The sequence below is a fragment of the Podarcis raffonei genome, chromosome 13 (assembly GCF_027172205.1).
Source record: "Podarcis raffonei isolate rPodRaf1 chromosome 13, rPodRaf1.pri, whole genome shotgun sequence".
Lineage (NCBI taxonomy): Eukaryota > Metazoa > Chordata > Lepidosauria > Squamata > Lacertidae > Podarcis > Podarcis raffonei.
This window is the reverse complement of record NC_070614.1, coordinates 51,156,000-51,173,430: the sequence shown is the minus strand read 5'-3', so window position 1 is coordinate 51,173,430 and position 17,431 is coordinate 51,156,000. Positions and strand designations below refer to the sequence as shown.

The 17,431-nt window shown below is 46.5% G+C and overlaps 1 protein-coding gene and 1 long non-coding RNA gene across 4 annotated transcripts in view; one reads left to right on the top strand and one right to left on the bottom strand.

Annotated features, from left to right (window-relative positions):
* Positions 1-3,673: 3,673 nt before the first annotated feature.
* RNF227 (ring finger protein 227) lies at positions 3,674-7,784 on the bottom strand. Of its 2 annotated transcripts, XM_053361885.1 has the most exons (3): positions 7,062-7,784; positions 5,821-5,874; positions 3,674-5,066 (listed from the first exon to the last, which is right to left on the bottom strand). In XM_053361885.1, exons 1-2 carry the CDS (start codon positions 7,648-7,650, stop codon positions 5,852-5,854), a joined length of 612 nt encoding a protein of 203 aa, XP_053217860.1. In that variant the 5' UTR covers positions 7,651-7,784; the 3' UTR covers positions 3,674-5,066; positions 5,821-5,851. The 2 variants fall into 2 exon arrangements, with proteins under 2 accessions (XP_053217860.1, XP_053217859.1); XM_053361884.1 differs by lacking the exon at positions 5,821-5,874 and having other exon boundaries at positions 7,062-7,771.
* Positions 7,785-7,970: 186 nt separating this feature from the next.
* Positions 7,971-17,431, top strand: part of LOC128400140 (uncharacterized) — a 42,647-nt gene continuing 33,186 nt past the window's right edge. For both annotated transcript variants that reach the window (XR_008327314.1, XR_008327313.1), the window contains exons 1-2: positions 7,971-9,218; positions 12,167-12,255. This is a non-coding gene — a long non-coding RNA (uncharacterized LOC128400140). The remainder of the gene's footprint in view (positions 9,219-12,166; positions 12,256-17,431) is intronic.

Here is a 17,431-nt window from a genome sequence, read left to right as displayed (position 1 = left end):
CAAAGCCCATAAATGTAGCCAGCTGCCAATTAAGAAAAATGAGTAATGACTAAAATGCAGGCAAAGACCCATGTAAATCCAGTGCTCTTTACCTGTTGGCAGAAGGAGGGTGATGGCCTGGCGGGACTTCCTGGGCATTTCAGAGCCTGTGCTCTGAGTACAATAGGTAAAAGGTAAAGGTACCCCTGCCCGTACGGGCCAGTCGTGACAGACTCTAGGGTTGTGCGCCCATCTCACTCAAGAGGCCGGGGGCCAGCGCTGTCCGAAGACACTTCCGGGTCACGTGGCCAGCGTGACATCGCTGCTCTGGCGAGCCAGAGCCGCACACAGAAACACCGTTTACCTTCCCGCTAGTAAGCGGTCCCTATTTATCTACTTGCACCCAGGGGTGCTTTCGAACTGCTAGGTTGGCAGGCGCTGGGACCGAACAACGGGAGCGCACCCCGCCGCGGGGATTCGAACCGCCGACCTTTCGATCGGCAAGCCCTAGGCGCTGAGGCTTTTACCCACAGTGCCACCCGTGTCCCAAGGAGTACAATACAGATACCAAAAAGGTCCCCAGGGCTTGGGATTGCTCAGGACTAGGCATGGAAGGAAAAGGTTGCTGTTTTATATGCTCTCAACCATTTACACTAAAGATTGGCAATGGGGAAGAAAAGGAGATGATGTCCAAATTCAGCCTCTGGCCATCCAGCAGCAAGTCCCATTTCTGGGACATCAGGAGGAAGCTGCAGGGGCTGAGTGAGGTTCTTTGTGTGGTGCAGGTACAAAGCAGGAGGGGGCCAGAAATGAAGATGGTCTGGCTTTGCGCTTCAATGCAGCCATATAGGCCGTTTAGAGATTCCACTCTTGAAAGCTCTTGATACTTCAGTTGGTGGAGCATGATGAGCCTCGTGGTCTAAAATTCTATGAAAGAAAACAAGACGACTAAAGAAAAAAAAGCAAGTGGTGAAGTTTATGGCACAAGCTAGGAACCCTTCGCACCAGCAGAGGTCAGCCTAACCCTCTGCAAAAAGCTCTGCAGGAAAATCTAACCTTTTCGTTCCAGCCACTGAAGTTCTGAGAAAGCCATGGCAAGGTACAGCTTCTGTGAAGGGACTGAACGAGAATCACAGGCAACCAGGCTCTTTCTGTTCAGCTATCTGGAGCATCTCTCATCAGGGTAGCCTCTTTGATGTCTTCACCCACCCAGCTGTCCTGACCCGTCACAGATTGTAAGAGCACTACCAAAAAGAAATTTACAAGGGTTTCCTTCCGCCAAACTGTTGAACACACAGCACTTTCTGGCACATGCTGCTCTTTTTAAAAAAGCGTCACACTGCCATCTAAAACATCTGGAGGACACCGGGTTGGGGGAAGGCTGCTTGGCTGAATTTCTATTTGTGCAATAGAGGAAACTAGGAAGTGTCATGGTGTTTAGTCAGACCATTGGGCCACCAAGCTCAGTTCCATTGACATGTGACTGGCAATAGTTTGACAGTGTTTCACACCAAGTCTTCACCTGAGAGTTATTGCTGAAATTAAGCCAATATCACACATGGATTTAGTTATAGCGTCCCATTATGTACCTCCCATACTCTAAGAAAATTCAATAGATTTATTCATATTGTTAGGTTTCTTTCCTACTTTTTAACAAGTACAGGAAGGGAAATGAGCAAGACACCTTGCTCCATGTATCAATATTAACCCTTAAAGATAAAGGTACCCCTGACCATTAGATCCAGTTGTGACCGACTCTGGGGTTGCGGTGCTCATCTCACTTTATTGGCTGAGGGAGCTGGCGTACAGCTCCCGGGTAATGTGGGCAGCATGACTAAACGGCTTCTGGCGAACCAGAGCAGTGCACGGAAACGCCGTTTACCTTCCCGCTGGAGTGGTACCTGTTTATCTACTTGCACTTTGACATGCTTTCGAACTGCTAGGTTGGGAGGAGCAGGGACCGAGCAACGGGAGCTCACCCCGTCACAGAGATTCGAGCTGCCGACCTTCTGATCGGCAAGTCCTAGGCTCTGGTTTAACCCACAGTGCCACCTGTATCCCAAAAAAGCTCCACTTGCTAGATGAATTCTGCATTCTTCAACTCCTGGGTCACAGCAGCAACATTCCCAGTAACAATATATATGGTGTAAAAAAAAATCAAAAGTAGGACCCTTGTAGGAACTTTGGGTTGAAAGTGTGTCCTAGGACCGACTAGTGCCATAAATCAGGAGTTGCCAACCTCACAAATGGTGGGCTCGCATAACACAAAAGTAGAGATATAGCCCCCAATAACATTATGCTTACCATGGGAATCAGCTATGTCAAGGTGTCTTTTTAAGAAAAAAAAAGACCTGTGGCACTTCAGGTGTATCAGTGTAACCCATTTTAGGCATCAAGCTGACCCAAATCCTGCCCCAAATTCTCCTTTGGAGTTGTAGACTCACCGTTCACATGCTGGGCTTGGCTTGTTAACAGGTTGCTCTCCCGATCACACGCCACTGCCTCAAGGCGATTTCCAGCTTCATTTCCAAAATGAGGCTCCTTGGCCGCCAAAAGTTTGAGTCATATCCCTCCACGTTTGCTGCATCTATTTGTGTCTGGCTGTGGGCAAGGGTGGACTAGCCAGAGTGAGTCATGCAGATGCCACCCACACAGGCCCATTAAAAGCAGCCCTTGTCCCTAAGTCATGGGAGAGAGGCTGGTTGCAGAGTCCAGAGCGATGATTAAACAGGATATGATGGCTTGGAAATTGCTGCAATCCTCGGGATGGGGAAACCAGAATCGGAAGGAGCCAGGGACAGGTGTGCTAAAGCAAGGAACGCAGCAGCCTGAGTCACCCAGGTAGAGAATTTGCAGGCTGCAGGGAACACACACACAAAGGTCTCATCTACTCAAGGTGTTGGGAAATGGCAGATCCCACCTGGCTAGCCAAACCTGTAATATTGCCAAGCTCTCTTGAATGGAGTGAGGTTTAAGTGTCAGACTAGGACCTTGGAGAAACCAGGGTTCAAATCCACACATGGCCATGAAGCTCACCTTGTGACCTTGGACCAGTCATTGCCTCTCAGCCAAACCTACCTCACAAGGTTGTGAAGATAAAACTTGAGAGGGAAAACTATGTCTGCCATCCTGAGCTCCTAAGTGAATAGGTGGGATATAAATGTAATTAATAAAAAACTGTAAACTGTTTGCCCCATTCCTACTTTAAGAACCAATTAAGTCTTTTATATCCATCTTCCCCCAAATTTAGACCTTTTCCTCACCTTGAGAGCTTTAGGATGAAGGGCACTACTCTGTCTCAAGAGCTCACAAACCTTCTGGACCCTGAGCAGCCTTTCAAGATATTTTGGTCTACGACCAGTATCAGCCCTGCCCATTTTCAAGGTTTTTGCTGCCATGTCAGTTAGGAGGTGGGTCACTGTGCATTCTGCTGACCCAAGACAAAGGCTTGTCTCAAGGCAGGGGCAGGCCCCCTATATCAACAAAGGCCCAGAAATCTTTTAGGTTGGTAAAATGATTCCCAAACAGTGTGCTGTGGAAAGGCTGGTAGTCTGTGGACTGAGGGGTTTTGCTTGGCTGCTAAGGTTTGGAATCGAGATGTACGTCAGAATTCAATTGGTGAGGTCCTTTAACTGATGTGTTTCGGACTAAGGGGCTTTTTACAAAGCCAAAAAGATAACCACCAAAATAATAGTTCCATTCTTGGGTTTTTATTAAAATTAAATAAGTTACAATTGGCAAAATGGGGAAGAATTATAAATATGAAATTATTAAGTATGCCAAACACATTTCACAGAAATGCTTCTTTAAAAACAAACAAACCAACACTTAAATAATTTCCTTGTCAGGAAGAACGCAGTATCTAGCTAGGAGAGGCCAACTGCCTCTTCTGATATTTTTCACATCTGAGATTTCCAAAATGGGAGAGCCTGCAGAATCTGTTCTGTAGTTCGTAATGAATGCAGCGAAAGAAAACAGTGTTGGTCGGAGGAAGCACAAGCCAAACCAACACAGTGACAAAGATTATGAGGCCTGCTTATAGCCTGGATGGTCTTCTCAAAGGATCTTTGGTCAAATAAACTTTTACTTCAGTTACTCATCTGAAAAACTAGGAAACAACCTCAACTTTGTGTCAAAAAACATGTTGCAACAGAGGGGAGAAAAACCTTAGTAAGAACTGGGTAATATACCAAAATATTCCCATGAAGCCATTTAACCAAATTTGTTTCGCCCTCAGGTATGCTATCTGAGGGCGAAAAAAAAAGCCAAATATGAAAGATGTAGCTTGCAAGACTGAAAACAGAATATACATACACACACAGGGATTGCAAGGCACAGTGTTTCCATCCTTGATCTCCTCATACAATGGCACATGCTAAATTTTGTTAAAATGGCTTCTTTGCAGTAGGAAAACAAAGTACTACAATATATGTTCAAATTGTAAGCCATCCAACCTTGGCTGCATCCATCCCATTTTTGCCAGAGTGCACATAGGAGGGTACCTTCAGAAAGTAATCTCATGTATGCCCCCTCAGTTTTTTGAAAGGCACATAGACAATGGAAAACTTTCCATGGTTCAGAACCACGTTAAACAACCTATGCACAAGATAAATTGACTGCAGGTCAGCCTTCAAGACACAGACTTAGTCCAGAAGAGATGTAATCTTGTATCACATATGACAGGTCATCCTCCACTTTCTGCTGCTATCTTCCACATTCTGCTCCATTTCAGGAGACAGAAGCTGTGAGGGGAGAAGGGATGAAAGAGTTGCTGTAGCTCTTCTTGGGTCATCTGTCTGCAATGGCCTTCGTGGGGTCATAAGGAATAGCACCTCCCTGAGCAGCATGGTGAAAATCTGTCACATGGTAACCAGAAGAACAGTGTATCACCTCATTCATCCTGCACATGCTGCAGGAAAAGGACACCCCATGGGTGGACAAAGGATGCTTCATCAAAGCCTTGAAGGTGCAAGCTGGCTACTCTTCTGGTGTAGCAGGCTCACAAAAGCTTGTTGATTCCAAGCCAGCCACTTTTCAGATGATGTAGCAAGTCATGAGTGCCAAGTCCTTTATTTCAGGGCCATAGGCTGCACAGGAGAGAAAAAGAAAGCCACTGGTGTAAGCTATAATTGGGGACCCATAAATATTTAAAACCGCTAATGCCAAAGCTTATGTCCGTCAGCACAAGCCTAATTCAGGAGCCTCATATTAAAGCAAGAAAGTGTTTCACCTGAACCACCATCCTCTGACCCAACTTTGCATCATGGAGGCAAGGGAAAGGAAGTGCTCAGTCAAGGGACTGGCACACTTTTAAGTATATAGTTGTAAGAAGTTGGAGTACACTCCAGCCCCAAAGGGAGATGGGACTCATCTACAATAGTTTTGTCTACCAATACTTCCCTGCTCTAGCTCACTTGCTCAATTTCCCATCTTGACGTATGAATATGAAACCTGGGGATTTCTCCACCATCACCACCCTACAGAAGACAACTCAATGTGGTGATGAACTGTTGCACAGAAGGGGGCAATTTAACATTGCCTGCTGGCCCCCATCTATACACTGCTCAGCACCCACACGCAGAAAAGCTGACCAACACCTGGATTTTGAAAAAAGCATTGACATTTAACATACATAAACCCCGTGATGTCAATAAAATGGAGATTAACGACACAGCCAGCAGGATTGCTCGCTTGCTCCAAACTGACACATCTTATAACCGTGCTGCCACTCAATTAAAGGAAACCTTGGCCAACTAATCCCATTTTAGTCAATCAATGAAATCTACATAAAGTTTCAAAGCAAGAAAGTTTCCTTTTTAAAAAAGAAGAAAGAAGACCCACAAGTCAGATGCAGGAGGCAGCAGGCAGCACCTCAGAAGGCCAGGCGTGTTAAGTCTGTCAAAGCAAAAGCGAAGATGGGCTTAAAAGGCAAGCATTTATAGCAACTAAAAGCTTTTGTGGAGAGGCCACGTCGCAGCAAAGTGTTACACCCACTACCCCAAACATGCGTACACATCTCCCAAGATGAGCAGCACTTCATGCACCTGGCAAGGCAGACTCCTGCCAACAAGCGAGGCCTGCTAAGCCCCTCGAGCCTCCTGGTCTATTTGTTCCTCCCACCCTTATGATGAGCCTCATTCCCTGTGGCTTTCCATTATTCTGTTTTAAAAATCTTATTGAAAACAAATGTTTTACCAATAATTATTTTTAAAAATCGCGATGACATGAGGTTGAATCCTGACAAGACAGAAGTACTGTTTTGGGGGGACAGGGGGTGGGGGATTCCCTGGTCCTGAATGGGGCAACTGTGCCCCTGAAGGACCAGGTGCGCAGCCTGGGAGTCATTCTGGACTCACAGCTGTCCATGGAGGCACGGGTCAGTTCTGTGTCCAGGGCAGCTGTCTGCCAGCTCCACCTGGTACGCAGGCTAAGACGCTACCTGCCTGCGGACTGTCTTCGCCAGAGTGGTGCATGCTCTAATTACTAATCTCCCGCTTTGACTACTGCAATGCGCTCTACGTGGGGCTACCTTTGAAGGTGACCCGGAAACTACAACTAATCCAGAATGCGGCAGCTAGACTGGTGACTGGCCGCTGGGACCACATAACACCGGTCCTGAGAGATCTGCATTGGCTCCCAGTACGTTTCCGGGCACAATTCGAAGTGTTGGTGCTGACCTTGAAAGCCCTAAACGGCCTCGGCCCTGTATACCTGAAGAAGCGTCTCCATCCCCATCATTCTGCCTGGACACTGAGATCCAGTGCCGAGGGCCTTCTAGTGGTTCACTTGTTGCAAGAAGTGAGGTTACAGGGAACCAGACAGAGGGCCTTCTTGGTAGTGGCACCCTCCCTGTGGAACGCCCTCCCTTCAGATGTGAAGGAAATAAGCAGCTATCTTCTCTTTAAAAGACATCTGAAGGCAGCCCTGTTTGGGGAAGCTTTTAATATTTAATGCTGTACTGTTTTTAACACTTGATTGTGAGCTGCCCAGAGTGGCTTTGGAAACCCGGCCGGAGTATAAATAAATAAATATATTATTATTATTAAGACCACGCCCCCCACCGCACGAGAAGAAGCACTCACGGTTGATTGGTGGTCTCCGCCTGGGGGGCACGGACCTGCTCCGCCCACGCCCTCTCCTGCTCCGCGCAGGCGCATCGCCGTCCCCGCTCCCTCCCTTCAGGAGTCTCTTCAGCGCCCTCCACAGGCGCCACTGGCCGGCCTCGCCGTCGCCCCCGTCCTCCTCCTCGCCGTCGCCCTCCTTCTCCCCCAGCCGCTCCTCGGCCTTGCTCCCGCCGCCGGCCCCTTGCTTCTCGAGGCGGACGACGCGCTGCCAGAGCTCGGCGTCGATGGGCGGCAGGACGAGGCGGCGTCGGTTGCCCGTCAGCCCCGCGCTCCCGCGCCTGACGCCGGCCACGAGGAAGTTGCCGCGCTCGCGCAGCGAGGTGACGGTGCGGCAGTAAGGGCACGTGACCTCCTCCCACCAGCCCTCGCGCGCCAGCTGGCACACGCAGGCGCTGCAGATCACGTGGCGGCAGCGGGAGGGCTTCCACGAGCCGTGCGCGCCCCCCAGGCGGCGCGGCGCGCGGCCGCAGCGGTCGTAAGGCATGCAGCAGATGCCGCACTCCAGGTCCTCGGAGGCGCCGCCCTCTTCGCGCTCGTCCACCGCCATTGCCTCCTCTGCCTTGACTTGAAACGGCCCCTTGCACGCTTACCCGGAGCCCGCGAGGCGCGCGAGCCAACTGAAGGGCGCCTCTGGCCGGCTGCCTCTATATATAGACACGAGGAGAGCGGGCCCGGTCGCTTGGGTACACGCCCCCTTTTGCTCTTTTCAGCCAATGCGGAGCAAGAGGGGCGGTGCGCGGCGAAAGGGCACGCCTCCCCATCCTCTTCAAACGGGGAAAAAGGCGGGAGAAAATATGGGAGGCGGTTGGTGGGGGGCGGGGAGGGCAGGCGGGAGAGGCCCCCCCCCAGCAACCTCTTGAAATCCAACTGGTGAGGTTTCTGAGGTAAATTGATGCGGAAAGAACAGCTACACCAATCTGATTTCTGAAAGGTGTGGCAACCCTGTTTCTTTACTTTTAGCATGCATTATTTTGTTGTGGTTGTTTATATGGTTTTAATTCCAATAATGTTCAGTTGATTTTCATTGTGTTTTGAAAAAAACCTTTAAAAAAAACCACCCGGTGTTTTTATTTTATCTGTAAGACACCTTGAATCCTCGTCAGGGAAAAATGAGGGGTATGGGTGAATATATAATCATCACAACCATCATCACCATGAATAAAAATAATATTTATTCATTTCTATCCCAACATTTTCCGAGAGTGGGGACTCAGTGCGGCTTACAAGAAAATTTAAACAGCACAGATTAAAATACAAAAAGCTAAAGATAATGGTTAACAAACTGAAACATCAATGGGAATTTTCAAAAATCCAGCTTTTCTGAAATTTGATATTCCAAGAAATTAATAAAATAACAGAACAACAATGGGAAGTCTCAAACCGGAATTACCGTAGCTTTATTAAATGTACTTCAAGACAACAATCTGGATTTACATGATAATCAATAAGCCATTTATTACAAGCGACAAGACGCAACCAGACACTGGAAAGATTTCTGGCACAACAATAAAACAATCAGTATAAAACAGTTAGCAGGACTCCAAGAGATTAACAAATAAACTACAGTTGACATGTGGACAGATCAAGAAAAATGGCTTTGTCCTGATGCCAATTACGGTAATCTTCACTTTGAACCCCATTCCCATGTTCATCAATATACCAACATTTTATATGGTCTCATTGGTGACATAAGAGGAAAAATGAGTATTACTCATACTTAATATAAGCACAATCATAAGGGCTTCTGATTAGGCATTTAGCTATGCAATGTTGACTGTTATCTGTCAACTCTGTTATATCCTGTTTCCCTTTTGTTTAAACCAATTCGCAAGCTAAGAACATATACATTGACCACTAATAATGAACCAAAAGTTGTAGATACTGTTTTTGTTGTTTAGTCGTGTCCGACTCTTCGTGACCCATGGACCAGAGCACGCCAGGCACTTCTGTCCTCCACTGCCTCCCGCAGTTTGGTCAAACTCATGCTGGTAGCTTCGAGAACACTGTCCAACCATCTCGTCCTCCGTCGTCCCCTTCTCCTTGGGCCCTCAGGCTCCAATACTTTGGCCACCTCATGAGAAGAGAAGACTCCCTGGAAAAGACCCTGATGTTACAGTACTACAAATTTATTGTGCTGTTTTCGTGATAAATGAATGATGTGAGACTTGGGCCTGTTTAATATCATTATTATCTTATTCCTATGATCTTTGTTTAGAAAACCCAGTAGAAAGTCATTCACATAAAAAGCAATTAAACTCTAGTAGTAGAATTAAAACAATATAAACACAAATCTATTAACTTACAGATAGCAAAAACAGCATAGCACTATTAAACACCCTTTGCTTAAAAACAGCTCCCAAAAGCTTGTTGGAATAAAACAGTCTTCAGCTGCTGGCAGGAGCCCTCCCAGAGCATTTAAGAAGATGACTTCTTTTTTAACCTCCCCCCACCAAATAAAACAGTATTTTAAAAGTACAAATGAAGCTATCCACAATGCTTGGCAAAATTACTGTACTTTTCTGTGTATAAGACTAGGGTTTTTTTACTTTAAGGTTCAAAATATGGGGTCATCATATACACAGATAGTGCATATGCCCATTTTCTAAATTTGGGGTCCCCAAAAGTAGGGGGCATCTTATACATGGAGGCATCTTATACATGGAAAAATACGGTATATCTTAATGTTGTGGGACTATATGAACTGCCTTATAATTGTAGCCTGAGTCCATCTACCTGAGTATTGCCTATACTACCTCGCAGCAGTTCAGGGTTTTAGGGGTTCTTTCCTGCCCATAATTTGGAAATGCTGAATGTTGTAACATTGGGCTTTCTATTTACATAGCAGGTGCTTTGTATCCTGCAAGTACAGGAAATCTGACTTTATGTGTACATTGTAGAACTTTTTTTTATTAAACAACCAGCAGTTTAGGGGGGAATGTTATTACATAAACAGAAGGATGTACAGTACTTTGAATCCTCTACGAATTCTGTTAGGTTTTTCAAACAATGATGCATGTCACCTGAGCACCAAAATATAGTGGGAACCTTAATAACAGTGGCAATTTTAATATAATAGCTGCTAAATGGCATTAGCACAATATGCCTACGGAAAAAAGAGTGGCTCATTAAAGTACAGCATACAGCCGCAATGCCTAAGCATAATGTGTTTGCGTGAAGAAAGGGGAAAGCAGAAATCCAGTATCGCCCCTCATGCATATGAAGATTTCTCATTCTTGAACAGGAATTGCTATGGCAGCATATGAATTATGCATTCAAATTCATAATAATTTATTTAGAAATGTACAAGTATGGATAGATGATGGCAGAACAATTAGTTTGTGCTATAATAAAAAAATCAATAAGGCAATCCGTTTTTTAGAAAGTGAAAAAGAGCGGTTTAAAACCTGATTCACAGTACTTTCAATAGAGCACGGTATGAAACAAGTATGTTTTAAAAGGTCAGGTTTTTTTTAAAAAGGGAGTATTTCAACAAAGATAGGACCATATGCACTTTTTTTTTTTTGAGGGGGAACCCCAAAGATCTAGTTCCTCTGATGCCAAGGCTCTGTCTCTGATGCCAGGCAGTCTGATAGATCTTGATAATGGGCTTGCATGCAGTGTCTCAGAGGCAATCTTTAAAGCCCAAGCAATTTCTGTAAGGGCAGGCGGTGCTTCCAATAGCCTGATCCCAAACTGCTACAGTTTTAAAGATCAAGAGTCACCTAGGAACAAGGCCATGGGGTTTGTATTTGCCCAGCCTGGACGGGTGGGGAAAGAAAGAGGATGGAGGGGCAGGTGAGTGTATAGCAAATAGTTGGGTTAGGTTTGGGGAGAATTGCTGAATCAGGAAGTCTGGCTTGCCTCTCAGCTTATGAGGATAATGTGTGTGGGTAGGAAGTACCAGTGTTTGAAATTAGCCAGGTGCTAGTAGCACTTTTTGACAAGCAACAAGCCTTTTGGCACTGGGAGATGTCCAGGCTGCTGCCAGCTGGTTTGCCAGGCACTGCGGTAGCAAAAGACTCACATCTTTTGCTGCCGTGCAACCCTGCGGACCACCAGATTCGTCTGACAGCAAAATAGTAACAGTGACAACAACAACAACTGTTGTTATTGTTGTTTTGCTCCCAGGCTGCCTGGTCTGGTAGCGCGGCAGCAAAAAAAAAAAGTGCCTAGACATTTTGTTTTGGTGCCCACAACCTAAGCCCCAGGAACCACATGGCTCCTAGCTTCCTATCCCAGTTTCTAACACTGCCAAAGTACAGCCATGCATGGTGTTAACGGAGAAATCTGAGGGTTCCCTTGGACAAAAAACAAGGACCCCAGCCAGGAATACCAGAGCAAAACAGCAGCCAGTAGGCTTGGTCTTTATTGAAGACTGTCACGACATGACTCCCACCTGCCACCAGGTGGAACAAGATGGAAGCCCCGAACAAAAGAAGACCCCAACTTTTATTAGCTACTAATCCCCCATGCTACACCCCTAAGACTACATCATGACTACATCATTGACACATCACAAAGAGGAGGGGTTCAGGGAGGAGTTGTGGTGGTAACCTGAGTCTCTTGTCACCTGTCCGGTTCCTCCTTTCCCCCTCCCCATAATTACATTCCTGAAGAGAAAGAGGAGTTCACTGTTTCCTGCCCCCAGAGGGAAGGGCTGGTCACTGTCCTTTGTTTCAGTCCATACTGAATCCATTTCCATATGCAGGTCCTTTGTGAGTGTAATGATCTTCTGACTAGGACCATCAAGGTTGGCATGCCAACTGGGTAGGGCTCACTGCCGAGGTGTTCGCTGCCTTGTGTCAAGTTTCCCCCCTTTGATAGTCCTTCCTTCATGGTGTAAAATAAAAGTGGAATGGTACAGATCTGATGTATGGCTGATTTTCTATGAATTTATAACAGAAGCATCCCGTATGTCGTGTGTGTGTGTGTGTGTGTGTGTGTGTGTCGTGTTTGTACAAACTGAATGATTGGGGAGGGGGGCGGGTTCCTGCAACAATGGGACCCTAGGCTTTCTGAAGGCCAGGCAGAATAATAATCACAACCACCTTTGCTATTTACAGTCCCTCCAAACCATGGAGCACGGGGCTTTTCTTCAGTCCAAACTCACCACTACCTCAGGTGGGTGCCATTGACAAGGGAGGCATTCATGGTGAGTTCCAGCACCTCTTTTTCTAGAAAAATAGCACTGTATATGCATATTAGTTATTGTTACTATTGCTTATTCAACTTCTGTTCCACCCTTCCTCCCGAAGGAGCCAAGGGCAGAGAACACATCAATCTTAAAAGCATTCTAAAATCACTCTTAAAACTTTCTAAAAGCAGTTGAAACATTATCTCAACCAGTGATGTGTGTATGAAAGCTTATAAATATGCTAATGCTTACCATATTTTTTGCTCTATAAGACTCACTTTTTCCCTCCTAAAAAGAAAGGGGAAATGTGTGTGCGTCTTATGGAGTGAGTGCAGGCTGCGCAGGTATCCCAGAAGCCAGAACAGCAAGAGGGATTGCTGCTTTCACTGCGCAGCGATCCCTCTTGCTGTTCTGGCTTCTGAGATTCAGAATATTTTTTTCTTGTTTTCTTCCTCCAAAAACTAGGTGCGTCTTGTGGTCTGGTGCGTGTTATAGAGCGAAAAATACGGTAAATTCCCAGTAGGTTGCGATTTCTTTGCTGCAAGGGATTATCCACCTCTGAGGGGTGGTGATGATGGACTCCTGAGAGGGGAGCACTGTGTGTGTGTATCTAGGGAGATATTAAATAAGACTGCTCATTGCATTGGGTCCAGGCTGGCTCTTTGGCACTAAAGCACTGTGTGCTGTTCAGTAGGCAGAGACATTGCGCTGGAGAAATCTTGTTGGGGAAACCCTCTGAGGTAATGGGAGAGTTTAATGTTTGTTGACCGCAAGTGCCGGAAATCCCCCTTGCTTGAGCCAATTTTCGCCCTGGACAAATAAGATTTACTGGAAAAGCAAACAAGATTTTGCTTTGGGTCTGCGTATACTAGGACTGATGACTCCACCGGGGTCCTGTTCTCTGCTCTCAGAGAGGATATGATAGAGAGGGCTAAATTTGCATTGGTCTGACTGTTGTATCTTAAGGGCCAAGAGTGTCAAAAACCTGCTCAATTGCCTGAGCATGAGTCATCCTGTTGGCGTGTCCGTCTGGGGCCTTGGCAGGGAGAGCTTTCTGATGAGGTCAGGGCTCTGCTTCTTTGGCTGGCCATCCAGGAAGCCTCCCAGTGCCAGCTTCTCCCTGCTGGGGAGTGCAGAAATCAGGATTTGAATTTTTTCGCCCCCAAGTATGGAGATAGCAGCTGTTTCCTGGTTGCTCCGTGTGTTGACTGAGCCTTCAACCAGAAATTACCCTCAGGGTTTTAATCTTGTGCAACAATGCACGTACACATGCAGCCGTCTCAGTCTGGAACACCCCCTTAGTCCTGACCCCGTGGCATAGAGAGGGCATCACCCTGCCCTTCAATCGCATCCCATAGCCACCCCCACACCCCACATCTGACCTCCCTTCACTGACAGTATTTGCATAGAAAGTTTTTTTTTCTTCCTTTAAAGCAACAGCTAGAATAAATATGTAGAGATTGTGATTGATGGCAGTTAGTTGATGTTCAAGGGAATTTCTGGCCTCTTAAATATGCTCACCTGTCAGAGGCCTCTTTATTTGTGGCCATTTTCACTGCCACGTTTCCTTGTGGTGCGGCGTTACTTTTCTACCCACAATTGACTCCAATTTTGTTACTAATGCCATTTGCAGAAGGATCTGCTCACCCGGTTAAAGTGTATAGAAAGGGCATTTTCCTACAACACCCATTCCCACCACCTAAGCTGGAGTGATGCAACATTTCTGAGTGGGTGAGTGATCACAAAGCTATGCCAGGTGGAATAAGTCATCCCAAGCATTCCCTTCTTCGCTGAGAAGGTCCCGTGCCTCGTGAGGTGTTAGGGCAAGGCTGACAACCACATCCTTTGCTCGCGTGGTGAATTATGAGATATGATTCCTGTTGGGCAGCACCGTTCATGATCTACATCAGCTTTCACCAGCCTTCAGGTGTTTTGGACTACAACTCCTATTAGCCATATTCCAGCTGGGACTGATGGGAGTTGTAGTCCAAAACACCCAGTGGGCTCCAGGTTGGCAAATGCTGATCTAGAGGGCAAATGGGAGTCAGGGGAAAGGACCATGAGGGGAAAAAGCCATCTACTTTGGTTTTTCCAATGTTTATATTTTAACACTGAACTAGAATTCATTTGCAAGTTTGATTCTATTTGTTTGGGGCTCAGTTGAGACCAGGGTTTCTGCTACCACTTTAGATGCTATAAAGCTAGCTAGGAAGACTGGGTTATCACCAGTTAGCATTGTGAACAATTACTGTAGTCATGAGCTTTGCATGGAAATATCTCAAGCTGTACATCTTGTATTTCAAAGCTGCTTGTCCCCACTGTGTACATTCCTCTTGCTAGAATCATGGAATTGTAGAGTTGGAAGGGACTCGAGGGTCATCTAGTCCAACCCCCTGCAATGCAGGAATCTCAACTAAAGCATCCATGACAGATGGTCATCCAACCTCTGCTTAAAAACCTCCACGGAGTCCACCACTTTCCAAGGGAGTCCATTCCACTGTCAAACAGCTCTTGCTGTCAGAATGTTCTTTTCCTTTCTTGTAACTTGAATCCATTGGCATGGCTCCTACCCTCCAGAGTAGGAGAAAACATGCTTGCTCCATCTTCCATGTGACAGGTCTTTGGATATTTGAAGATGGCTGTGATAACTCCCCTCAGTCTTCTCTTTTCCAGGCTAAACATACCCTAGGTCCCTCAGTCTTCTAGCTGACGATAACACTTCATGCATTTGACAGAGTGGGATCTAGTCCATGAAAGCCGATGCCACAATAAATCTTGCTCTTGATTTTGTGAACAGTCAGCTACTTTTGGGGGGGCTTGTACTAGGTGCTGTACAGATCAGCCACAGAGGCATAGCTGTTCCCAACTGGACGTCCTCTCCAGACCCATTTGGGATGATAGTGGATCTGGGTGTTATGACTCCCTTCCTTGCCCGCAGAAGCAACATCTCCCAGGTAAACAGGAAGCCATCAAACCGGTTGAGGACAGAAGCTCATGCAAATTTCATTCTTGGCAGCTGCAACGATCTCTGACAACACCTGGCTATCACAAGGGAATTTGAAATAGCTGGGAATGGCTAAGCCTGACAAAATTGTCGCTGCATGAAACACCAGTCAGGATGAAGTAAAGAATAATATGCTATCTTTCAGGTTCATGGAAGTCTCAAGAGCCTAGCTTGATGGTTGTGAACATTAATGTTATATTGCAGCAAAGATCTGAGTCTGTAGTGGAGAAATACAGTCCCACAAATTCCTGCGACTTTCCACCCTCATTTACACTGGGGGTGTGCAATGAAGGGAAAGGAGCAGATCACAGGAATTCAAACGGTCTATTTTTCGATTTCTGTCTGCTCCTTTGACTCCTGTTCTTTAGGTAACTAATATGACCTGCAACAAAATGTTGCAGTGTGAGGAGTGCTCCTGTCCACATTCCCACCCCATTAGGTAAAGGGACCCCTGACCATTAGATCCAGTCGCAGACGACTCTGGGGTTGCGGTGCTCATCTCGCTTTATTGGCCAAGGGAGCCGGCGTACAGCTTCCGAGTCATGTGGCCAGCATGACTAAGCCGCTTCTGGCGAACCAGAGCAGCACACGGAAATGCCATTTCCACCGGAGCAGTATCTATTTATCTACTTGCACTTTGTGCTTTCAAACTGCTAGGTTGGCAGGAGCAGGGACTGAGCAACGGGAGCTCACCCCGTCATGGGGATTCGAACCGCCGACCTTGTGATCGGCAAGCCCTGGGCTCTGTGGTTTAACCCACAGCGCCACCCGCGTCCCACCCCATTAGCTAGTCATGTCCTATTCCAGAATACTCCATTCCATTTGTTGCCCCTCCAGTTAGCCTGCATACCATGGCACTGAGCATACTTTTTCTTCATTGATATGGGGTTGTTTTTCTTGCACCCCCGTCACATTTAAGCTTTTCTGCCTCCTCAATATTGTTGTGGGTTTGCGGGGTGTGTGTGTGTGTGAATATCTGGACAATGCCCTGAGTGACCTTCGTTCAAAGGAAACCAATCCCTGGAAAAGCGCTGAAATCCCTGCAGTCTCTCACCACTCAGAGATTGGGGTTGGGCATTACAATATTTTTTTGTACTTCTGCAAACCTAAGACTTTGCCTGACCCTGCTTATATACGTCCCTCTTGTGAGCATGGATGATGCTGTTTTGGCTACATTAAGCAACCACATTTGGAGAATGAGTTTGCTGCCAAGCCTGCAGAATTCTTGCAAGAGCCTGAAGTGTGATACTAGGTCAGCGATGTGCAATTCTCGTGGCCTCACAGGGCCTCGCCTTTATTCCTCGCTATCCTTCCAGCACTGATCTGCTTGCTGCTGCTGTCGCCTTGTCTTCCTTGCATGATCTCACAGTTTGCTCTGAACCAAGGCTTTCCAAAGTTTCCTCCTTTGCCCTCCCTTTCCTGCTTTCTTGATTCATTCCCAGCTGCAGAGTGAATCCACTGATTCAGTTCGTTCACTTAAGGGTACGGAGAGAGAATTGGCAGGAGCCGAGAGACAGGGAGTTGCCAACTGCAGCTGCCACTGCCGCAGATTGCATGAGTCAGCCTCTTTCTAAATAGTGAGAGTGGCGTTATAAATTCTGGGTTGGCAAATCAGTACATGCTAATCCCAAGATAACAACAACAACAATCGTTACCATTTATTGAGTGCTCTGAACGCTTCACGTACATTACCTCTGTAATCTTCTAACAACCCTATAAAGCAGGTATGTATTATTAGCCTATATTGCACTTGCATACACACACAGAGTCAGTCACTCCAACCCCAGGTCTTGCCATCCCTCGCAGGATAAGAGAACTATAGAGTGTGGCGTTCAGGCTGGCCAGACCCCAACAATTGGATTATCTTTCCCAGAAGATTTACCCAAGGCAAGGCATGAACCTCTGCCGGGAGAGTATTGTAATAAACGAAAATCTGCCCTTATTCCCTTATGGGGGTCACAAGAGCCATTATAGAATCATTTGTAGGTTCTCCATCGGTCGGAGAAAATAACAGAGGCCAACCAGAGAATATTGAGAAGCAAAGCAGCTTGTAAGCCTGATCTTTATTGAACTGTTGCAACAGGGTGCTCCCCTCTCACGCAGGAAAGGAGCAGGACCCAGAACAAAGGTGTGTCCACCCTTATATAGACATTTTAAATTGCCTGCCTTGGAGTCCAAGACCACCCCCAG

Coding starts and splice junctions, on each gene's coding strand:
- RNF227 (XM_053361884.1), bottom strand. CDS start 7,650: ATGGCGGTGGACGAGCGCGAAGAGGGCGGCGCCTCCGAGGACCTGGAG. Junction 5,067..7,061: donor GCGGAGACCACCAATCAACC/GTGAGTGCTTCT, acceptor TCTCCTGTGCAG/CCTATGGCCCTGAAATAAAG.